Source organism: Mirounga angustirostris, unplaced genomic scaffold, assembly GCF_029215605.1.
Source record: "Mirounga angustirostris isolate CCGP_5_RB_7025 unplaced genomic scaffold, mMirAng1.0.hap1 SCAF_9, whole genome shotgun sequence".
Lineage (NCBI taxonomy): Eukaryota > Metazoa > Chordata > Mammalia > Carnivora > Phocidae > Mirounga > Mirounga angustirostris.
In genome coordinates this window covers 6,272,097-6,295,107 of record NW_026991717.1, presented here as the reverse complement: position 1 = coordinate 6,295,107, position 23,011 = coordinate 6,272,097, and the positions used below count along the sequence as shown (strand labels likewise).

At 58.1% G+C, this 23,011-nt stretch overlaps 2 protein-coding genes and 1 long non-coding RNA gene across 3 annotated transcripts; 1 reads left to right on the top strand and 2 right to left on the bottom strand.

Moving 5' to 3' along the window:
• Window positions 1-161: 161 nt before the first annotated feature.
• On the bottom strand, window positions 162-1,639 carry MESP1 (mesoderm posterior bHLH transcription factor 1). The gene is given in 3 exon segments (XM_064598508.1): window positions 162-511; window positions 838-1,386; window positions 1,388-1,639. Coding segments are annotated over 3 exon segments (804 nt in total). The 5' UTR covers window positions 1,568-1,639; the 3' UTR covers window positions 162-436.
• A 14,539-nt stretch (window positions 1,640-16,178) lies between these two features.
• On the bottom strand, window positions 16,179-20,191 carry LOC135361527 (uncharacterized). Its single transcript, XR_010404834.1, has 3 exons — window positions 19,924-20,191; window positions 19,082-19,177; window positions 16,179-16,438 (listed from the first exon to the last, which is right to left on the bottom strand). It is a non-coding gene; the product is annotated as an uncharacterized LOC135361527 (long non-coding RNA).
• MESP2 (mesoderm posterior bHLH transcription factor 2) lies at window positions 19,996-22,436 on the top strand. Its single transcript, XM_064569888.1, has 2 exons — window positions 19,996-20,868; window positions 21,715-22,436. The coding sequence occupies exons 1-2, from the start codon at window positions 19,996-19,998 to the stop codon at window positions 22,084-22,086; spliced, it is 1,245 nt and encodes a 414-aa protein (XP_064425958.1). The 3' UTR covers window positions 22,087-22,436.
• The last annotated feature ends 575 nt before the right edge of the window (window positions 22,437-23,011 follow it).

Genomic DNA, 23,011 nt, shown 5'->3' with positions numbered 1-23,011 from the left:
ATGCTAAGCCAGGGCTGGGGGCAAGGAGGAAAGGGCCTGAGCCTGTGTGCTTGGAGGGCTGAAGACTGCAAGAGACCCTCTTGATTCTCCTAGGTTCTTCTTTGAGGGGGGGGGGGGAGCTTTGTGCCCAAGTAGAGGAAGAAGAAACGGTCAATGACACCAGCAGAGTTTATTCACAAATAAATAAATACATACTAGGCAGGCACCCCTGCCGGCCTCCGAGGGTCTATCTATGGGTCCCTCCATTGCGGGAGGGGCTGAGGAGGGCCGTCCTGGGTGGGGACAGGCTCTCACTCTCAGGAATGCGGACGCCAGTGCCGCAAGGGCCCCCTCCCAGGAAAGGAGTCGGGAGAGGGGCCGTTTTGAAGGTGCCGAGGCCAAAAAGGCCTCGATGCTCACAGACAGGGCGCCAGTTGCACGTCGTCACTACAATTATTCAGGCCGGCGGCCACTCCGGGGGCGAAAGGGGCATCCAGGTCTCCAGCAGGGCCAGCACGTCGCCGGGAAAGAGCTGCGGAGAGAGAGGGAACACGTTATCGTCCGCGTTGGCCGCTGAGGGTGGGTGTCCGCGCTCCTGGGTTCCACTCTCAGGGGACCTTTGGCGGAAAACAGGACCCTGTCCCCTGCGTGTCCTCTCCCTCCCCTCCCCGCTTGAGCGCCCCGGGCACACCAGTTAAGCTGCTCCCGACAGCCCGCAGACCGGGCCAGGCTGCCGGTGGGGGTGCCGCAGGGGGAGTGGCCCCCGCAGGGGGAGCTGCACGCCGGGGACGGGGACAGCAGGTAGCACCACCCACGACGGCGCCGGGAGCGAGTCCTGCGCGGGAAGGAGGTACTAACCGGAGACGAGGGGCTCAGCTCCACTGCCAGCGATTCCGGACACGCTGCCTCGTCGTAAAGCACCGGCGGTTCTCGAGGCTCGGGCGCCGCTAGTGCTCCGGGACAGGCCGGCGGGGACCCCCACGACGCGGCGGCGCCCGCGGCGGAGCCCAGGCCCGGGGCGCGCGCCTGCACCTGCACCTGCGCCTGAGTCTGCGTCTGCGCCTGCGCGGGGCCGCCGTCGGGGCAGAGCGGGCAGCCCCGAGGCGCCGCCGCCGCCGCGCCGCTGCGCCGCCGCCGCCGCCGCTGCAGGCTCTCCTCGCTGAGGCCCAGCACGGCCGACAGGTGGCCGATGTAGCGGATGGCCAGGCGCAGCGTCTCGATCTTGGTGAGGCTCTGGCCGGCGGGCGCCACGGACGGCGGCAGAAAGCGGCGCAGCTCGTGCAGGGCGCGGGCGAGCGTGCGCATGCGCAGCTTCTCGCGCTCGCTCGCGCTCTGCCGCTGCCCGGAGCCCAGGCGGCTGCCTCGGGCGCCGCGCCTGCCAGCGCTCCGGGCTCGGGGGGGCCGCGTGGGCGCCGGGCCGCCCGGGGCTCGGCTCGGGGCTGCCGGCCGGGACGCTGCCCCAGGAGTCCGGGGACGAGGCGGGGGAGCAGCCGCAGTCCCTGTCGGAGCGCGGCGGAGGCCGGGCCGGGCCCCAACCCGGGGAGAGGAGCCAGGACTCGGAGAGCGGCGGGCACAGGGACTGGGCCATGGCGGCGGTGGCGCGTCTGGGGGCCGGCGGCCGGCGACCGCTTTATCCCGAGCCCGAGGTGTGAAGTGGCCCCTTCCAGGCCGCATCAGCACTTCAAAGCGGGCTCGGGACCTGGAGGGGGCGGGGCCTGACCCTTTGAACCAACGGCGGGGCGGGGGGGTTGCTGAAGGTGCGGGCCCGTGGCTGCCCCAGGTTAGCCCCACCTGGGCCCCGCATGGGCACCTGACCCGGCCGCTCGGGCCTCTTGCTTGCGCCCAGTGGCCCGAGCTGCCTGGTGTGTTGGGCCGCTCAGCAGGTTAAAGGAAGCGCGGTCAGGGAACTGGAAGTAGAGGACCTAGATTTGGGGCCGCCTTCACCTGTTGGGACCTAATGCAGATTCTTAACGTTTTCTTGCAAGTTCGTTCCCAGTTTGTACAATGGGAGCTTGGGGGCATGCTGCAGCCAGGTCTAGAATCGGTAGGATGGGGGGGCACCTGGGTGGCTCAGTGTTAAGCGGCTGCCTTCGGCTCAGGTCATGATCCCGGGGTCCTGGGATCGAGCCCCACATCGGGCTCCCTGCTCGGCGGGAGGCCTGCTTCTCCGTCTCCCACTCCCCCTGCTTGTGTTCCCTCTCTTGCTGTATCTCTGTCAAATAAATAAAATCATTAAAAAAAAAAGAAAGAATCGGTAGGATGGGGACCCTGAGTCGGCCCTGATCCCGGCTAAAGGTGAGAGAAACTAATCCATTTTTCCTCCTGGAGGTGGCCCACCTGGTGGTGGTGGTCGTGGGAGGTGGGGGGCCCTATGAGGGAGCTATCCCAGGCAAGTCCAACAAGCTGGTCAAATCCGGTCAAGTTGCTGGACCATCTGAGCTGAGGGAGGGGAAGCCTGATGCCCTTCAGGACACCCTCAGCCTGGCGGGATCAAGGGCGTGGCCTGCTCCCCCAAGCTGCCACCACTGGCCTCTAGCTGGTACTCCGCCACCTTGGGGCAGGAATAGAGGACTCTGACATTGAAATGTGAGTGGACGTGACACAGAAAAAGCACTTAACAAAATTCATACTCCTTCATGATGAAAATTCTCAGCCAACTAGCTGATCGAGGAGAACTTCTTAACCTGATAAAAGGCTTCTCCAAAGAGCCCACGGCTAATACCATACTCAACAGTGAAAGACTGAATGCTTTCCCCTAATCCTGAGACCAAGGCAAGAATGTCTGCTCCCACCCGGGGCCTACTCAACATTGTCCTGCAGGGCCTGGCTTGTGCAAAAACAAAGGAGAAATAAAAGGCATACCGATTGGAAAGGAACAATAAAACTGTCTCCATTTATAGACAATATGATTGTCTAGGTAGGAAATCTCAGAGACCTATGCTGCCTTGCCTGGGCCCCTCAGGAGTCTTGAGTTTGCACCTTGTCGTAATAGCTACTTTGTGCACGTATGTCTGTCCTCTGCCTAGACTGTGAAGTACCTGGTGTCTAGCATCATGTCTTCAAGAGAAGTAGTACCTTACACGTCTTTCTTTTTTTAAAGATTTTATTTATTTATTCATGAGAGACAGAGAGAGAGAGAGGCAGAGGGAGAAGCAGGCTCCCAAGGAGCAGGGAGCCCGATGTGGGACTCGATCCCAGGACCCTGGGATCATGACCTGAGCCGAAGGCAGACGCTTAACCATCTGAGCCACCCAGGCGCCCCCTTACACGTCTTTCAGTGTGAGGGGTCTAATGTTTCCCATCCCCCATGGCTTCCAGCCCACTGAGACTGATCGGTGAGCTGGTCTGTGGCGGAGGTGGCCAAGGGACTTGGTACCTTCTCCCTGGGTATCTCTGCCCACCACCGCCCCCTCCCCTCATTTTATCTTCTACTGCCCTTGGCCTCTTCTAGCACCTTCTGTACCCCCTTCCCCTGCAGCCAGTCCCAGCAGTCCCAGAATTCTTATGCCCGTGGTTGCATCCAGGAGAGGTAGTGCCATCCCAGCCTCGGGGAGAAGGGGAGGAGCCCATTCCCTGGGCCCGCGCCGTAGACCCATCTATTCCCACGGAGAGCCTGCTCCAGGGGGGCCCTCGTCAGCCTGAAGCTGTCAGTGGGGTCTGCCCCTTTTGGGCCCTGGCCAAGGGATGCCTCCCCGGGACTCCAGATCCAAGCCAAGAACCTGGCACTGCAGCCCAGCTGCTGGGCCCCTTCAATGCCACTGGACCCGAGGGGACTAATAGTTGGCAAATGGTAGAGCCTATCGCGCACTCGGGTGGGAGGCAGTGCAGAGTACAGACTGGTCAGGCGGGAGGGGTGGGACTTGCGAGGGCTCTGGGCACTCTGCTGCCAACCTTCTGAATGTCCAAAAATCCCTCCAATTCCCACGATTTGGATTTCCACTTTGCAGCTAATCACTGAGAAAACTCAGAATGACCAAAAACGCCTAGGCAATCAGCCACCCTCTTGTTTCATTGTCATCTCTTTAAAAATCCCGTACGTGCACATGGCTGGAAAGTCCACAGCTCAACAAGCACCGAGGGTCTAACGAAGTTCATTACCGTCCTGCCTCTGAGGCCTGCAGTTCCCTGTCCAGGGGAAACCGCCGGGACTGGTTTGTCCTTGAAATGACTCTTCATTTTACTCAGTACAAAATCAACTAGACATGTTTTGGACAACAGGCCGTATGTGTGGGAGACAAACTGTTTATCCTAAACACACAGCTCTGGCTCCTGATGATTCACACATCTAGGACCTAAGTTCTGACATCCCTTGGGCCCTTGTGCGGGAGCAGCCGAGAGGCCTGGAGCAGGAGATACACGGTGGGCAAGTGCATGTGACAGTAGGATCTCTGGTGTCAGGCCGAGGGAGGGCTAAGGAGGCCCCCAGGCGAGTGAGGAGGCAAAGAGCCCACAGAAAGGGCATGAGAGAGGCAGGGCAGATGGCAGGTTTCCACCCTGCCCCAACCTTGGGGGCCTCGGCCCTAAAGGCTGCTGCCTGGGAGTCCCTTCCTCTCCTGCTGCCCCCCGGGGGTGTCCGGGCCCAGGGTGTGCAAGGGCCAATGCCAGTGGGGACAGAGGAGGGACCCCCCCCCCCGCCCCAGCCTGGAGCCTGGGCTCTACGGCCTCCTGCCAGTTGGCCCCCACCCCCCCCCCACCTCTCTCACCTTTGATCTTATCACCAGCCCCTCCTCCGGGCTCATCTGGGAGCTGCCCCCGTTAATGAGTTCTCCGGGCAGCAGGGCCCGCACGCCCTCCCGGGGCGGCGAGGCCTTCACACCTCTGGGGCCCGTGTTTTGACAAGTGCCGAGCCAGTGGCTTCTGCCCCCTGGCCCGAGCCTGCCTGCGCCTGCCAACGTGTAAGGCTGGGAAATGAGGCCTGGGGGCAGCCCCACTGAGCAGAGGTGAGAGCTCAGCTGGGGCCGTTGGCCGGGGTGGGGGCGGGCGGACAGGGCAGCCTCCTCTTGGGCCGGGGCCTGTGGCTCAGCCTTCCCGCCAGGGGCCAGCCGGCTCCTCGGGCCAGGCCTGGGTCCTGCACGCCGGCCCCCCTCCCGCCTCCCAGCCTCCGTGCTCTCATTTCCCGGCAGGCCCTTCTGACACGGGAGTGCTAATCAGAGGTGCTATGTCAATACTCCCCTTGTAGCCCCTAATCCCTGTCCCCGCCGGAGCCAGGGGCCCCAGGGGAAGGAAGAAGCTCCTCTGCCGCCCGCCCGCTGAGCATCTGCAGGCGCATCTCCCGGGAGGCTCCTCACTGAGGTGTCCCCTACGGGCTGGGATCGTCCCACCACCCCCCAGCACCAGCCCGAGAGGCAGGCCCTTCCCGGGGAGGGACTGTTAGGAACCAGCTGCCACCTTGACACGGCCTAGGACACCCCTGTGGAGTATGGCCAGTGTGGGTCAGAAGCGAATCCCCATCCTGCCAGGTGCCACCCGTGTCACGTGGGGAACTCGCTCCCCATCCCTGGGCCCCAGCTTCTGCTCCCGTGCCACGAGGTAGTTAGACCTACTGTGCTGACCTTGGGAGGAGCAGATCATCCTGCGTGGCCTGGCCTTTGGGCCACCGTCGTGGTCATGGTTGCTACTGTCACCTGGGCCTGGCACCGTGTTGGGGGCATGGCTGGGTCACAGCTCGCCGCCCAGCCGTGATGTGGGCGCCACTGCCTCCCTTTGCAGATGAGGGAATGGAGGTGTCGAGTGGTCATCCCGTGTCACGTGGCAAACAGGGGCAGAGCTGGGGCCTGTTTGCCTCTGCCTGGGTCAAAGCCTGTGTTCTGTCCTCCCCACCAGCCGTCCTGTCTCCTCGGGAAGACAGGAGGGGCTCCTTTCCTCCTGAAGGCTGCCCCAAGAGTGAGGGTGCCGGTGTGGGCGAGACGCCCCCAGAGTCCTCGAGCACCCACAACACCTTGTCACAAGTCCCAAGGACCCGTGGAGATAGAAGAAGGTTTCCACACCCACCCTGGACCTGCTGCACCAGAGCCCCTGCGGGACGGAGCTGGAGAATTTGGGTGTGAAAAGTACAGTTGCCCCAGAATTATGAAACTCGGCCACTTTCGAGAAGCAGTGCCCTATAGTGACCACCCCCCAATCCAGAGAGTGGAAAAAGCGTGGGGAGTGCCCAGCTCCCTAGCATGGATCCTAAGCCCCCGTGGGTCACAGATGGATGAGGCTGTGGCCACCTGGAGCCCCAGGGCAGTCAGGGGGCTCAGCAGGAAGGCCCCCGACTTCTCCTCCACCTCCCTCCTTCCCCAGCAGCTTCCCAGCTAAGGCCCCCGAGGCTCCCACAGAGCCCCTTCCAACTAAGATCACCCCCTTTCCTCACACCTTTAGCTCCCGGAGCCTCTAAGTTGGCAAGCCATATGGAATAGATTATTCTGGACCCAAGGTAATCTGATTATCTTGGTCATGGATCAGCTGGATGCGCAGCCAGTGGAAGTCACAGGAGGCAGAGGGGTGATGAGGAGGGAGGGGGTGGGAAGACAGGAGAGAGATTTGGCAGATTCCGGGAAAGGCTCCAGGGGAAATGCAGAATCTCTGCAGTTCTGGGAGGGGGGCTGAGAATGCGGGGTACGCAGATAGCGCCTCTCTCTTAGGGGAGTCGCATTTACGCTCCTTTGCTTCATCTGGGTAGGTGGAGGAAGATCTAAGCTTTATAGTGTAATGTGGGGAAACCAAGGCATAAAGGGGCTAAGGAGCTGAACCTGCCCAAAGCCGAGATGTAGGCATGCGAACGGGAAGGCGGGGGAACCTGTCACATGGCACCTTGGTTTCTCCAACTGTAAAATGGAGCCCAGAACTCCCAACCGCCTGCTGAGATGTTTTGGGAGATTGTATGCCTTGTTGGAAGGCTCCCATCTCAGGCCAGAGGGTGGACCCCTGGGTCAGCCAGTGTGGACCCGTGTCCGCGAATTCCCAGCCACCACCAGCAGGGGGCACTGCCCAGCCACCTGGGGTTCAGCGATCTGAGCAGGGCACACCAACTTCCAACAAGTCCGGGGCCTTTGTTCTAGGGCTAGGGCCTGGGTGGGGTGGGGTGGTGGGCACCAGGCACCGGAGAGCAGGGGCTGGCTTCAGAAGTGGGTGAGGCCACGCAACGTCGGCCCTTGCTCCCCCTGACCCCGTTCTTGCCTGCGGAGGGCCCTGGGCAGCTTTCGTTCTGGCCTCGCTCCCTCCCACGCTGCCAGGTGTGGGCTGCGGCGCAGAGGCTTCCATTTAGGGAGGGGATAAAGGCTGCCCGACCTACGTCGCCCTGCTTTCTCACGCTGCTTGGGGACCGCGGCCCCCTCAGTTTACTTTCCATGACTGCAAACTGCTGTCCGGTGCAGGCAGGACTCCTGCCTCACCGAGGGTTGGCCCGTCGGGCTGCTGGGCCTGTGTAAACTCGGGGACAGCTGAGGGCGCACAGGCTCACTCTTCCACGTTCCCACGTGAGCCGGGCCTGCGGCCCAGTGGCACACCATGCCAGGCTCACCACCTGTTCTGAGCCCCAGGGCTGTCAGAGGGCAGGCTGGACTTGCCTTACCCTGGGCCGACCTTCGCCCCTGGGGCCCATTACTGGACTCCACTGACTCCTAAAAAAAACACGAAACTAGCTTCCTTTCTTAAAAAAAAAAAAAATAAAAGTGGGTGACGCCAGCTCAGTGCCAGAGTGATGGGCTGTGTGACTCCCGGACAGGCCACCTGCCCTCGCTGGAGCCCTGTGTGCTCATCTGTCCACTGGGAAAAACATGCATCTGTGTGCAGAGAAGCAGCGCAAGACAGAGCCCAGAGGAATGAGGAGAAGGGGGAGGGGTCAGGAGGTAGGGCCCAAGCAGGGCTCCCTGGGGCCCTGACCTTCCCTATGCACTCCTGGGAGCAAAGGTGGAAAAAAGACCCCAAGATGACGGAAACTCTAGACAGGGGATGCCTTGGGCTCTGTACCCTTGCCTAGTCCCCGGTAAGGATTTGCAGGTCCAGCTCAGCTGCCAACTTAGGACACATCCGATCCCAGCCCCTGCAGAAAGCACAAGGCAGAGCTTCCTCCAGGCAGGATGCACAGCTTGCGGGCTCCTTGTAACACCACCCCTACCCGTGCTGACTGCTCACAATAGCACGCTGAGGTGCCAAGGCAGTGATGAGCCCCCTGCCAGGTCACTGGGTGGCTCAGGCCCTCAGCCAACTCCAAGGGCAGAGGGGAGCAGGGGAAGGAGGGCGCCCCAGAGCTATCTGACTTCAGGCCCAATAAAAAGCAGAGTGGGGGCTCCTAGGACTGAGCTGGAACGCCTGGCCGGGACCTGGGGGAGTGAGAAGCCTTTGGGCAGAGGATTCTTTGCCCGAGGCTGGGGGCCAGGGATGTCCCTGAACACAGTGGAGAACATCTAGGGGGACAGAGCTTAAACTGACCAGATACAAAATCATCGAGGAGAAGGGTCTTACGTGGTCAGGACTGGTTATTTGCAAAAGGATGAACCCAACCCTCAGTTCTAGAGGTTCCCCCGCCAAGAGAAATCCAAGATCCAGCCCCTGGCCTGAGCCAAGTGAGTTCCTTGCCCTGGAGATCATGCCCCAGCCCCGGCCACGCGAGTGCACAGACAGCGCCCGACACGGCGCAGGCGGCCAGGAGAGCTGGGGCACCCCAAACCAGGGGAGCTTCAACAGCCCACCTCCAGGGCTCCCCAAGGCCGGCCTGCAACTTGAGAACAGCCTCCGCGCGCCCTCTGCCCAGCAGTTTCCCTGATGGGAATTCATTCTGGTTAGAAAAGATTACGGGCACACGCGAAGACACACTGCTGAGCGGTGGAACCAAGCTGCGGAAAAATCTATTCAGTAGCACACCACTGAGAGATGCACGAACACAGATCTGTGTTCTACGGATCTAAAACACAACCCCTACACAGAAAGGCATCCAGTGATACCATGCCTGTTATGAGGGTCCGCTGTACGCATGCGTGTGTGTGTGTGCGGAAAGGGTCTCAGGGCCCTCACCTAATCTCTAACAACATCCCAGGACTTACTTGGTGTGTGTGTGGTGGGGGGCAGGTCTGGGTTCCGGGAGGTGGTCAAGGGAGACTTTTTCTCTTAAGACTTTATTTATTTATTTGAGAGAGACAGAGAGTGCACACGAGCAAAGGGAGAGGGACAAGCAGACTCCCTGCTGAGCAGGGAGCTAGACGCAGGGTTCAATCCAAGGACCCTGGGATCATGACCTGAGCCGAAGGCAGACGCTTAATGGACTGAGCCACCCAGGCGCCCCCAAGGGAGACTTTAATCTCATCTGTAATGTTTAAATTTTTCAAAAAGAGTTTGCATTCATATATTACATGTGCAGCTTAAAAATAACTTTTAAAAATCTAGGTATAAGGATGTCGCCATGTGGAAAGCCATGAGGCATCTCCAGTGTGTACTAGAGAACTTACGACCAAAACTGCCACCACATCATGGAGAACCAGGCGTGCTCTAAGCATCTCATTGCACAAATACATCTACTGATGGGGCACCTGGGTGGCTCAGCCTGTTGAGCGTCTGACTCTTGATTTCGGCTCAGGTCATGAGACTGAGCCCCGTATTGGGCAACACGCTCAACGGGGAGCCTGCTGGAGATTCTCTCTCTCCCCCTCTGTTCTTCCCCTGACATCGCTCAGGGACACACACTCTCTCTCAAATAAGTAAAATCTAAAAAAAAAAAAAAAAAAAATACATCTACTGATACGGGGAATGTTAATATAGTAAGGAGAAAAGTTGGTCACAAAACAATAGGCTCTTTTCATACCCAAAGAACTTGAAAGCAGGTTCTAGAACAGAGATTTGTACACCATAGGAGCATTAGACACAACAGCCAAAAGGGGGAAACAACCTGAATGTCCAGCAACAGAGGAATGGATAAACAGAATGTGGTCTATACGTACACCGGAATATTTATCAACCGCAGAAAGGAATGAAGTCGTGGACGAGCCTTGAGGGCGCCATGAAGTAAGCCATGCACAGAGCACACGCTGTGAGATTCCCTGTCATGAGACACCTGGAACCGGCAGATTCGCAGAGACGGGACATGGCAGAGGGGTCGCCAGGGGTGGGGGGTAAAAGGAGTTACTGCTTAATGAGTACAGCGCTTCTACTCAAGGTGATGGAAAGCTGTGGAAAGAAGTGATAGCTACATAACACTGCGGGTGGAATTAACGCCACTTAAAAACGGTTAAGATGGCAAATTTTGTTATATATATTTTATAAAAGTTTTTTAATGCAATATACAAAACTACTGAATTGTACACTTTACACAGGTAAACGCATGATGGGTGAATTCTCTCTCAATAAAGCTGGTATAAAAAAAACAGGGGCGCCTGGGTGGCTCAGTCGGTTAAACGTCCTCTGGATTTCGGCTCAGGTCAAGATCTCAGGGTCGTGAGATCGGAGCCCCCGTGTCCCGGCTTGGCAGGGAATCTGCCTGAGGTGCTCTCTCCCTCGCCCTCTCCCTCTGCCCCTCCCCCCCCCCACGCACACTCTCTAAAATAAATAAGTCAGTCTAAAAAAAAAAAAAACCATATACCAGAAACTTCAAGAAATGGAAAAAACAAAACAAAAAACCCCGACATGCTCCCTCTTGATGCCTCTCTCTCTATGCTCGTGTAATTGCAGGGCTGCCTGGAGCAGCTTAGAATGCAGGGATATGTCCTAACCCAGTGCCAACTGGTGTTAACCTGGTTCTCTCTGGGTGGATGGAACCAGGGGCATTTAAAATTCCTCCTGATTGGGGCGCCTGGGTGGCTCAGTTGTTAAGCGTCTGCCTTCGGCTCGGGTCATGATCCCAGGGTCCTGGGATTGAGCCCCGCATTGGGCTTCCTGCTCCACGGGAGGCCTGCTTCTCCCTCTCCCACTCCCCCTGCTTGTGTTCCTTCTCTCGCTGTGTCTCTCTCTGTCAAATAAATAAATCTTTAAAAAAAAAAAATCCTTCTGATTGTCTACATTTTCTCACTTTTCCTGTAATGAGCATGCACTGCTTTGATAATTAAAATAAGAGAAAGAAAAGGAGGGTAGGGAGTGGGAGAGGGGAAGGGAGGAAAAACACTTTGCAGAACCACCCCAAACTTGTTTGCATTCCAGCAGGTGGGCCCAAGCCCCCTGGTGGCTTCTGGGGCCAGGAGCCTGGGCTGCAGGAGTGCGCGCCACTCACTCTCCCCCTCTGTCCTTCCCAAGAGCTGCAGAAGCACAGCGGGTCCCCTCTCTCCAGCAGGGCAGGCAGGCAGGCAAGACTTCTGAACTCCCACATGCCGAACACATGATGCTCCAGCTAATCCTCCCAGCAAGGACACCCATTTCATAGATGAGGAGACTGAGGCTCAAGGGATGGAGCCCAGGCATGGTTGGCCCTAGGTCTGAGCCCCCTCCACTGGGCCTTATTGCCCCGGAATCTGGACCAGGCAGTCCTGGGGCCTCCGCAGGCCCTCGCACGCCAGCCTCCTTGGTCCAGCCTTCTTGTTGGAGGAAGAGCAGCAGGTCCACCTGCATGGCCCTGGCTGGCTGGGCAGCTCCGTGGATGCCTATGGCCCCAGGCCCTCCCGTGCCTCTCCCAGCCCACAGGGGCCACGTCCCTCCTGCCCTTGTCCACATTCTTGGCCTCGGCTCCTTGGCCCATGCCCAGCCCCTGCCAGCCCTCACACATGCGACTGTGGTCTCCTCACGCTTCCCGCCTCCAGCCCCTCACCTTCCGGCCCCCTCCTTCCTCAGAATGTCTGTGGCTCTCACTGCCTCCCTCCCTGAGAGTCCAAACTCCCCACCCAGTAGCCTTTCCAACCCCTGCCTCCTCCCGCTTGCTAGCCCACAGCCTCTCCCACCCCTCCAGGCAGACCCCAGCCCACCGGCACTCCCCAGACTGGTGCTGGGCTGCCTGCTCCCGGACCTGGGCTCCCACCTCGTCCCTCTGCCAGGTCGGCCGCACCTCCACTTGGAGGATACCCACAACTTTCGGTCCCCCCCTTCCGCCCGGGACCTGCCCTGATCATGTGGCCGGGTCATGCCCCTCTGTGGCCCTTGGCTCCCCGCACACCAGGTCACCGCAGACTCAGAAGCTCTCTTTCCCCTCCTCCAATTTCTGAAGTCCCAGAGGACTCGTCCCTCGTCCCTCCCCGGAGCCTCCCCTCGGCCGGGGCAGTTTCCCCGTGGTGTGGTGCCTGGCCTCTGTGGATCTGAATCCTGACTCTGGGGAATGAAGGCCAAGGAACCGACTTCTCTGGGCCTGGCCCATCTAAGCGCGGGGAGAACCACGGGCTGGAAGTCATGGGGTCTGAGCACTGACGCGGTTACTGCGGGCACAGTGGTGGGCACTGCAGAGTCTAGAAGTGCTCAGAAGACCGGGCAGTCATGAGGCCCTGTCAGGGTGACCTTGCCTTGGTGGCTTCGGTCTCTGGGCCTCCTGGTGACACCGATGGCATTCAGCCAGGCAGGGCCTCGTCAAGCACCAGATCCCAGAGCCAGGAGAGGGGACTAACTGGGCAGGTGGACTCAGGGCTCCGGTCCTCCCCCATTCCCCCCTCTCCCCCGCTCCCCATCCCGGGGACACAGGCCCTACCTTCTCCCTGGGCCTCCCAGGGTGGGGACCTGCAGCCTCCCACCCCCACCCCAGAAGGGCTTTCTGGGGTTTCTGAGAGGACCTGATGCCGGACTGTTTTGGAGGCCCCCGAACACCCTCGTTCCCAAGTCGACACCTTCTGCCCTGGGGGAGGTGGCCTTGTGTCAACAGGCAGAGAGGAGGTGTGAAGGCAGCCACAGTGGCCAAGGGGGGTGCTGGCCTGGCCCTTACTGCTCCCTGGTAATGAGAATACCACACGCCGCCGCAGCCCCTGTGTGCCCTGCCTCTCCTTCCCCCACGTTCCCACAGCCGGGCCACCCCCACGGCCTGGCAGGGAGCCGGGGGGTGGGGGGAGGCAGAGAAGACCTAGAGGGCAGAGGCCAGGCCTTTACCTGGCTCCAGGTCCCTGGGTCTGCTCCGGGGGGCCCTGCACTGCCTGCCCAGGAAGAAATAGCAGGTGGAGGTCGTCCAGGAGCGGGGCCTGTGTTAAGTCACTAGGAGCAGGCTGGGCCACCGTCACTGGCCTCCCGCAGCGCCTCGCAGGGCCAGAGCTGACTGAGCACGGTCAGGGTCCAACCTGGGCCTCTCTGCCCTTCTCATCTGACTGCCGGCCTCGGGCAAAGTCCGGGGAAGTCGATGGGGGAGGATGAGTCTCCTCACCTGTAGGAAAGGATCACTGACACCTGACTGGGGCCACCCTGGCAAGCCGAGCCAAGGGCGCTGTGACATGATGGTTCCTGCCTACACATGAGGAGGCCCAGCTGAGCCAGGGCTCCGGGCACAGAGAGCAGGGGTGGGAGTGTCAGGGGTCTGAGGCACCTGGGAGGCCTCAGGGTGCAGCCCCAGCCCGGCCCAAGACAGCCCAAGACCCCGTGGCTCCTCGCCCTCACAGAGCCCAGGGCCCTGAGGAGGCCGCCCCATCCTCTCCCTGATTCTTGGCCTCAGCTCTGATTGTACCTCAGGGGTCGTCACGTCCAACGCCCTCGTTTTCGGGGGCCTGTCAGCGTCGGTGGAGTCGGGCACAGCCATCCACTCCAGCTCCTGCCTGTGCCTAGTGTGTACTCGTCTGGCCTCTTCTTGATCACCTCCACAAACAGGCCACTCACTCCCTCATAAGACGCCCCTTCCGATCTTAGGAAGTTCTTCGGTCTCCCTGGAGTACTCCCTCCTAGGCACCTGGAGGCAACCATCCTACCCCAAGGTTCTTGTTTTGTGAACAAAACATCCCTGAGTCCTTCGACTATTTCTCTGGTGACCTGGCTTGAAGCTATCACTAACCCTGCTGTCCTTGGCTACGGCCTGTTTCATCATGAATGGCGGCCCCCACATCTGGCCACTTACTCTGGCAAAGGCCCGTCCTGCAGAGGGAACAAGAGACAGTCACGTCCTTGGTTGAAGACCCTGTTTCTCGCGAATGGGATCACCTTTGTTTTTCACGCGTGCTGCTGGTTACATGCCACCTGACCCCGAACTAAGAGGGAGGTTACATGGAGCCCTGTTGATCCCACCTTATTCGATCTGGTAGGCTGTCCGAGCCTGTCAGCCTCTCCGGGATCCTGGCTGTTACCCAATTCACTTGCTGCGTTTGGACCCTACCCCAAATTAGATCAATTCATATCTCCATTCGAGATCATAACTCTGCCCTTGACGAGGCTGGGAATAGAGCTGGTAGTACCATCACCGTAGACCTTCCTCCAGGTGAACACCCACCCGCTCCTCCATGGGAACATCAAATCTGTTATGAACTCACTCAACTGTCATCCAGCTCACATGGCCCTATTTGTTGACAAGGATACCCTGGCACTTCTTTATTACGTGGACAGGAATTACGTGTGGCTGCTCATACGCACCCAAATGTCCATGACTTATGCAAACTGGTAATTTGTTTTCTCTCACATTAAAGAAATTCAGGGATAGACAGTCCTGAGCTGGTATGGTGCTTCCATGTTGTCATCAATGCCTCAGGCTTCTGTCTGCTCCATCATCCTCAGCGGATGACTTCTGTCCTTGGGACTGCTTCAGTGCCACCAAATGGTTGCTGAAGCTCCAGCCATCACATTTCCCAGGAAGAAAATATAAGGGGGTAGAAAACATGGGAGTGTACCTCTCTGCTTTAAAGAGCTTTCCTAGAAGCCCCATCCAATATTTCTGCTAACATCTCATTAGCCATTCCATGAGCAAGAGAGGCTGGGACGTGTTTTCCAGTTGGGCATATTGCCACCCACAATAATACAGCCCTATTATTAAGAAAGATGTAAGAATAGAGGCTGTAACTGATGCTGTGTGTGCAACTAGAAGGGTCTGCCAGACTCGTGAACATTCTACGGACCATGTTTCCCTGACCTAACCACCACCTCCTCCCATCACAGAAAGGAGGGGGTGAGCCCCGTGCCAGGAGCCTGCTGAGGCCCAGAAGCTAATCACCTTGTCCAAGAGCATATAGCTGTAGCTGTCCCTCCTTTTAACAGGACAGTTGGATGAGGAAGAGAGGAGAGCCCCCCGTGGGGCAGGGCCCAGACCCGGCTTGTTCACCGAGCACCTGGGGCAGGTTCCCACATAGCGGAAGGAATGCTTGAGGGTCCCAGAGGCAAGCTGGACCAGCACCTGGGCCAGGACCCAGCCCACCAGGAGAAGCAGGTTGAGATCTTCCATTTCCTAGCCTTGGCTGGGCTGGTGGGCTTGGTTCCGGCTCCAGGCTTCTGAGCTCTCCTGTCCCCTCTGCGCTGTAGCTGTGGTGACCCCTGCCACAGGCCAGGGGCTGGAGTGCCCGTGCTGGGTCCACAGAGGAAAAGGGCTGCGGGTGGAGGAGGGGGCTTGGGCAGGATGCACTAGGTCTGGTGCTGGAGTCTCAGGAATGGAAGGAATCACCTTCTTCTACGGCCAAGACTAAAAGAGACCAGCCCCCTTACCCAGGCCCCAACCTAGTCCTTTACCTACTTCATTCTGCTGCCCCTGAACGTACTATAAGCAAGACTCATAAATGTAGGCTCTGTGCTAATCACTATGAAACGCATTATCCTTACTTACCCCAACAATCACCCTGGAAATCAGAACGCTTCACTTTACAGATGAGAAAACAGATGCGGAGTTAAGTTGCCCAAGTTCTCACGGCTTCGAAGGGGTGGAGCTGGGATCTAAACCCAGGTCAGTCTGATTCCATAGCCCAGCCTCTGCACCATCAAGTGACATTACCTCCCTGTGCTAAGTGGAGGCCCAGTGGGGGGTCCGCTTCGGCTCCCCCCGCGAATGGGGCTGGGAGACAGTGTGTCCCTGTGCTTCCAGAGCCTGGCTGAGGGGCCTGGTGAAGAGCCAGGGCCTCACCTCCCCGAACTTATGCTCTGTCATCCCAGTCAGTCTGAGGCCTGGGCTCTGGGGCTAGCCCAAACCAAGACAGCAGGCCAGGCTATCCTAGAGAGGAAAGGAGGGTAAGCAGGGCTCGTGCTGGCGGTGGACTCCCATTATTCACCAAATCCTTTCACAGGAAACCCCTCCAGGCCGGCTCTAATTCTGGATTTTCGGACCCTTCCTGGAGATCACAAGGCCATCCCACCTCTCCAGGTCTACCTGCCTGTGCACAAGGCAGGGCTATTTGGCAAAAACTAAACACACACTAACGATGCATCAGTAAGGGCCTGACTGGGGTACACGTGCTATAATATCACAGAACAGTTAAAACAGTGAAAAGGGGTGGGTCAGAAAACTCAGTATCGGGACGCCTGGGTGGCTCAATGGGTTAAGCGTCTGCCTTTGGCTCAGGTCATGATCCCAGAGTCCTGGGATCGAGTCCGGCATCGGAGGACTCCTTGCTCAGCGGGGAGTCTGCTTCTCCCTCTGCCTGCCGTTCCCCTGCTTGTGCTCTCACACTCTCTGATAAATAAGTAAAATCTTAAAAAAAAAAAGAAAAGAAAATTCAGGATCAACAGCACATTATTAACCTGAAACTTCAGAATCCTGATCAAGAAACATACAAGAAACCTGAGGGATTTTGTTGACAAATGTCAATTACATGTAAATTAATTCCTAGCCAGTACAGCCATGAGTTCAACCTAAAAAGTGTAGGATCCACTGTTTTTTAAGTCCCACCATCCTTAGGGGAAAAAAAATTTTTTTAACTTGGTGTAAATCCTTTCAAGTCATGAAATACTCGCATAACTTCCTGCTTCTTTCCAGAGAAAGCCTATTTGGAGTCAAGGCCACTGCTAAGTGAGTTACCTTCTTTCTGTGCTCTGGACAAATTAGAAATTTCCTCTCCTCACTCATGGCAGCTAGAATAAACTAAACAGGGGTTGCCCTGACCAACATCGTTCAACGCCGATTATTCCTTCATCATCATGCTACAGTGGTGACTTGGGCATATTTTCTCTGATATTTTAAAAAATGAGTCCTAAGGGGTGCCTGGGTGGCTCAGTCGTTAAGTGTCTGCCTTCGGCTCAGGTCATGATCTCGGGGTCCTGGGATCGAGCCCCACATCAGCTCCCTGCTCAGCGGAGAGCCTGCTTCTCCCCCTCTGCTGCTCCCCTTGCTTGTGCTCTCTGTCTCTCTCTGTGTCAAATAAATAAAACTAAATAAAATAAAATAAAAATAAATAAAAATAAAAAATAAGCCCTGAGCAGAAAGTGAGGTCATCTCCTCATTGAAGGTTTGTCTGCACCTCCTGCCATTTTTTTTTCCAGTTAAAATGATCTGCTCTAATGTTCGTATAATGTTTAAATGTTCATCCATTTAAGTCACCTATGACCCTCTACGATCAGTTCAACATCTCCTGATGGGAGTGCTCTAAGACCTGCTGTTGAATCAAACAAAGCAAGTGACAGGGCACCCGGGTGGTGCAGTCGGTTAAGCGTCTGACTCTTGTTTTCGGCTCAGGTCATGATCTCAGGGTCATGAGACTGAGCCCCTCGTCATGCTTGGTGTTGGACATGGAGCCTGCTTGGGGTTCTCCCTCTCCCTCCCCCCCACACTTCCATCAGGCTCCCTGCTCAGTGGGGAGTCTACTTCTCCCTCTGCCTTTGCCCACCCCCCCCCACTCGTGTGCTTTCATGCTGTCCCAAATAAATAAAACCTTAAAAACAAAAAAAGAGAACAACTTACAAACACAGGCCACAATGTTCCCTCATTTACATACGTCCAGGTGAACGTGCGGGCCTGGTGTGGAGGGCCACATAGCAACCTGAGAGCTGCTCTCTTTGCTGAGAGACCTCAGGTTTACCCGTAATGTTCCCACTGCTGCCAAAGAGAATGTATTCGTTATGTAACTTGTGTAACTAAATGTTTGTTTTTAGGAGTGGCCACAAATACTGCAAGGGCCATTATTTATTACTTCAAGCTGATAGAGGCCCATCTATCCCAGAAACCAGAAGCATCATCATGTTGAACTTTCATTACTGATTGCCTGCTTTTTTTTTTTTTTCTTCATGTCACACTTCTGCTCCAAGGTCCATCTGGCAATCCAGCTTCTTAGCCTGGCCCCAGCCAAGCTGTGCGCCAGCTCTCCACATCAGCACCCCTTCACACTGTTCCAGAAGCCCCTCAGCAAGTCCCACTGCCAGGCCTTTCCTTAAGCAGTTCCCATGGCCAGAATTCTCCCTACCCGCCTCTCTCCTTAACCAAGTCCTACTCATGGTTCAAGGCCCAGCGGTGACCTCGCCAGCTCTGTGGCCAGAACTCTACAGCCCCTGGCAATCATTTGGCCCTTAGTCTCGGAGTTCAGCCCTTTCTCCGAAGATCACAAAGGACACAGATGCCTTTTTTTTTTTAAGATTTTTTATTTATTTATTTGACAGAAAGAATGAGAGACACAGCGAGAGAGGGAACACAAGCAGGGGGAGTGGGAGAGGGAGAAGCAGGCTTCCCACCGAGCAGGGAGCCCGATGCGGGGCTCGATCCCAGGACCCTGGGACCATGACCGGAGCCGAAGGCAGATGCTTAACAGACTGAGCCACCCAGGCCCCCCAGATGCCTCCTTTAAGCTGTAATAAACTGCTGAGGAGAGCTTTACTATCTCCAAGTTTATGAGACTATAACAACAGTCCTACGAGTCGATAACTATAATCATTATTAAGTGTCTGCCTTCGGCTCAGGTCATGATCTCGGGGTCCTGGGATCGAGCCCCACATCGGCTCCCTGCTCAGCGGAGAGCCTGCTTCTCCCCCTCTGCTGCTCCCCTTGCTTGTGCTCTCTGTCTCTCTCTGTGTCAAATAAATAAAACTAAATAAAATAAAATAAAAATAATTTTTTTTTTTTTTTACAGAGCACAAGCTCAAGCTCTGACAGGTTAAGGGCCCTGCCCAAGGGCACACAGCCAGTTAGTGATGGAGCTGTTCAATGTATAATGGTCTGTTCACTTGTTGTCTCTCAGCACGAACTTCAAATGTCATGAGAGCCGAGACCACAACTAACTTGTGTTACGCTGGTGTGCCCGACCTTTACCAGTTGCTAAATAAGTATGAAGTAAATGAGTAATGCCTACAGCATCTTGAAATGGAAGTACCTTCCTTATGAAATGAGAGCAGCGAACATTTAGCTCACCTGCCAGGCCCACACTGAATGGTTCCACAGATGGTTCCACTTAGTATCAGCAGCCTTCCCAGGTGGTGGGCATTTTGTAGTATTATTGCTGTGAAACTGAAAGAAACTTGAGTCTCAGAGGAGGTAAGTAACTTGCCCCAGGTCACACAGCAAACAGACTCAGGCCTGCCTGGAGGGCTCACCTTCCCCCATTTTCATCACCCACTGCTTCCTATCCTTTTTCTCCAGGCTGCTCTATTTTTCAGGGACGGAAACTATCTGTGGGTAGTGAGATGACGTTGCTCGTGTTATTCAGCAAACCAGCAAATGTGGGTTCTGGGAGCAAACCAGGAAGGCTGCACTTGTATGTCCCCCTACTTCCACCCCACCTCACTGTGGGCAAATCCCTCGGGGCTTGTCTTGCAGCCTTATCCAGCACACCTGTAGAGTGAGTGGCAGTTACTGGACAAACTCCCCCACTCCCCGCCTTCGCCCCCGGGGGGGGGGGGCTGGAGATGAGAGAGGCAGCCACTCTTTGCATGGGTCCACTCCTCACATGAGGGACAGCCTGGCCGTCCCCAGACGATGATGGCACTGCCCACCACCGTCGGGCTCCTGGGCACTCACCATGCCACGAGCCCGGGTGGGTGGGAACTCGGTGAGAAGCTTAGCAGCTCCATCCAGATGCGAATTGTCCCTCCCACACTTCCCGGGCTGCAGGGGCCTCCATTAGAGCCCCCGAGGAGTCAGAATCCACACCTCCGCAAATGGGCCCGCTTTCCCAAGGCCCCCCTGCCCAGGCCTTCCCTGGGCTCTGTGGGTTTTGACACCTCTCTGTAACCTGGCAGGGGGCCACCTCTCACCTTTGGTCCGGATAAAAGCTCAGGCCTGGAGGTGGCCGGCCCAGGCTCCCAGAGCCCGCAGCCGCCCCGGCCATGGCCCAGTCCCCTCCTCTGCACGGCCTCCTGGGCCACGACCACTGGATCTTGCCCCAGGGCTGGGGCTGGGCCGGCCACCCGGACTCCACGTCCCCGGCCTCCTCCTCGGACTCTTCGGGCTCGTGCCCCTGCGACGGCGCCCGCGGCCCCTCGCAGCCCGCGCTCCCGGCCCGCGGCGCCCGCTCCGCAGAGGCCGCCCCGACGGCGCCCGGACGAGGCCGCAGCGGGCCGGCCGGCGGGCAGCGGCAGAGCGCGAGCGAGCGCGAGAAGCTGCGCATGCGCACGCTCGCCCGCGCCCTGCACGAGCTGCGCCGCTTTCTGCCGCCGTCCGTGGCGCCCGCCGGCCAGAGCCTCACCAAGATCGAGACGCTGCGCCTGGCCATCCGCTACATCGGCCACCTGTCGGCCGTGCTGGGCCTCAGCGAGGAGAGCCTGCAGCGGCGGCGGCGGCGGCGCAGCGGCGCGGCGGCGGCGGCGCCTCGGGGCTGCCCGCTCTGCCCCGACGGCGGCCCCGCGCAGGCGCAGACGCAGACTCAGGCGCAGGTGCAGGTGCAGGCGCGCGCCCCGGGCCTGGGCTCCGCCGCGGGCGCCGCCGCGTCGTGGGGGTCCCCGCCGGCCTGTCCCGGAGCACTAGCGGCGCCCGAGCGCCTGGGGAGCAGGGTGCCCGAACTGGATCCCTGGGTTACACCCCCTTACTGCCCTGGGATACAGTGGCCCCCGCAGCTCTCCCAAGGGAGAGCCCCCGAGACGGCCCTTTGGACACCGCCCCAGGTCTGTTCCAGAAGGCAGACGTCCCCGGAACCTAGGAAGCAGGCCGTGCCCTGGACGCCGCCCCCCGCGGCCCCGGAGCTGGCTGCAGCAGTGTATCAGGTATGCGGGCAGGCCCGTGCCACTCCTCTCGGGCTGGTCCCAGGTTCGTTCGGAAATGGAGGCAGTGGGTGGGCTCTAGTCTGCAGAGACTCCCATGCTTTGGGGATCCGGGTTTATCTAATCCAACCCAGTTAGGGTTAGAGAGAAGCTGAAGGGAGTATGGAGAGGACCCTAGCCTCCTTGGGGAAAGAGCTGGGGCCCCGGGCCGTTAAGGCCGCCACCACCTCTACCTAGAAGTCTTCGCAGCCGCGTTAAAGACGGAGAATCCTCGGACTTGCTCCAGAGGCAAGATGAAAGGTAGCAAGAGCCACTGGTTCTAAGTGCTCCATTAAGGCTTGGGGGGAGGGAGGCTGGCCAGCCCCAGGGGTGGGGACTTCCAGAGTATAGGGGCTTGGAGCTGGTGACCTTCGTGTTTCCTTTAAGCTTCATTTGTTCATGAGGCCCATGAGTGAATGAATCGTGGTCCATAACAGAGCGTATTGATAACCAAAATTTACTGCTCGCTTGCTGTTTGCCCAACACCGTTCTTAGCACCGGACACGTATTGACTCAGCCGGCGCTCCAGCAACTCTGTGGCGTAGGGACTGTTATTATCACCCCCGTTTTACAGATGAGAAAACCGAATGAAAGAGGTTGCGTTCTTAGAGCTAGTTAGTAGCAGAGGTGGGATACGAACCCCCGGAGTGTATCTCCAGAGCCGGTGTTCTTCACCACTTTGCTTCACTGCGTCCACGACCCCCAGGGCTGTCCGGAAGCTGCCAGCCACACTCCGGGGAGCATCCAGGTTCCAGGTCTCAGGGCATCAGGCAGTGGCCCACTACCCGGCTGCTTTTGCCTCTCTTACAGGGTGTCTCGGTGTCTCCAGAGTCCTGTGTGTTGCCAGAAACCCCACCCCTCCTGTCCCGGCCAGCATGCCAGAGACTCCAGCCTCAGACCCAGTGGGGATGTCGGAGCCGCAGTGCAGAGGTGCTCCCCAGCTCAGAGGACCAGGGACCAGGCCCTGCCTTCCAGCCCGGTGACCAAAGCCCGTCCCAGAGCTCAGGCCTGCAGCTCAGTGGCTGCCCTGAACTTTGGCAAGAAGATTTGGTGGGGGCAGGCCCTGCCTTCCAGCTCGGTGACCAAAGCCCGTCCCAGAGCTCAGGCCTGCAGCTCAGTGGCTGCCCTGAACTTTGGCAAGAAGATTTGGGGGGGGCCCACCTGGGCGTCTTCTACCGATAGCCTCGCCTGTCCCCTTGTCAGCCAGGAATCAGGCCTCTGGCGTGGAGTGTCCTCCTCATTTGCTACTTGCTGTGGTCTTCAAGCTTTTTTTAAAGCCAAGGATCTCTTTTCCAAGTGATGTCTTTCCCCGAGAGGCAGTGTCCGAAAGAGGGAGTGGGTGGCCTCCGTGGCTGGAGTCCGGGCTGACACCCCCCCGAGTGACCTGTCCCCGAACACACCGGCTGAGCTGCCGCAAGGTGCTGGCTGCGGGACCAGAGTCGGCGGGGCTGGGACTGCTGGTGGAGTGCGTTCTGGGGGTGGCGGAGGGGGGAGAGAAGCTGGTACGCTTCCATTTTTATACTTCTTAAAAAAAAAAAAAAATGTTGGTTTGGTCTGTTTTTCTTCTATCAACCTGGGTTTTTATTGCGTCTGGCAAAGGAAGAATGTTCCCATCCTGCAGGGAACCATCCTTCTGCTCTTCCCCTCCCTGGGTCCAGGCCTCCTGAGGTTGGTGTGTGCCCTCCCGTGCCACTGTGACAAGTCTTCACCTGCAGGGGCTCCACTTGGCCTTGCTGCGTGAGGTAGCACGGATGGGGGTTAACGTTCGGGCCTGTTCGCTCGCCTCCCGCCCAGCCCCGCTACCTTGTCCCTTCCTCTGAGCGTATGCCCGTCGACCCGGAGGGCTCTTCCACAGTCTAGGAAAACGTTTTTAAAGGATGCCGGGTGGTTCGCTTCCACAACCGAGGCCCGGCGTATTTGTTTCTGGGGCTGCTGTAAGCACGCATCGGGTGGCTGGGAGAACAGAAACACAATTTTCTCACAGTTCAGGAGGCTAGCGTCCAAGATCAGTGTCCGCAGGGTTGGTTTCTGCAGCGTCCCTCCTTGGCTTGCAGATGGCCGCCTTCTCTCTGTGCCCTCAATGTAATTACGCTGCGGTCTGTGCACC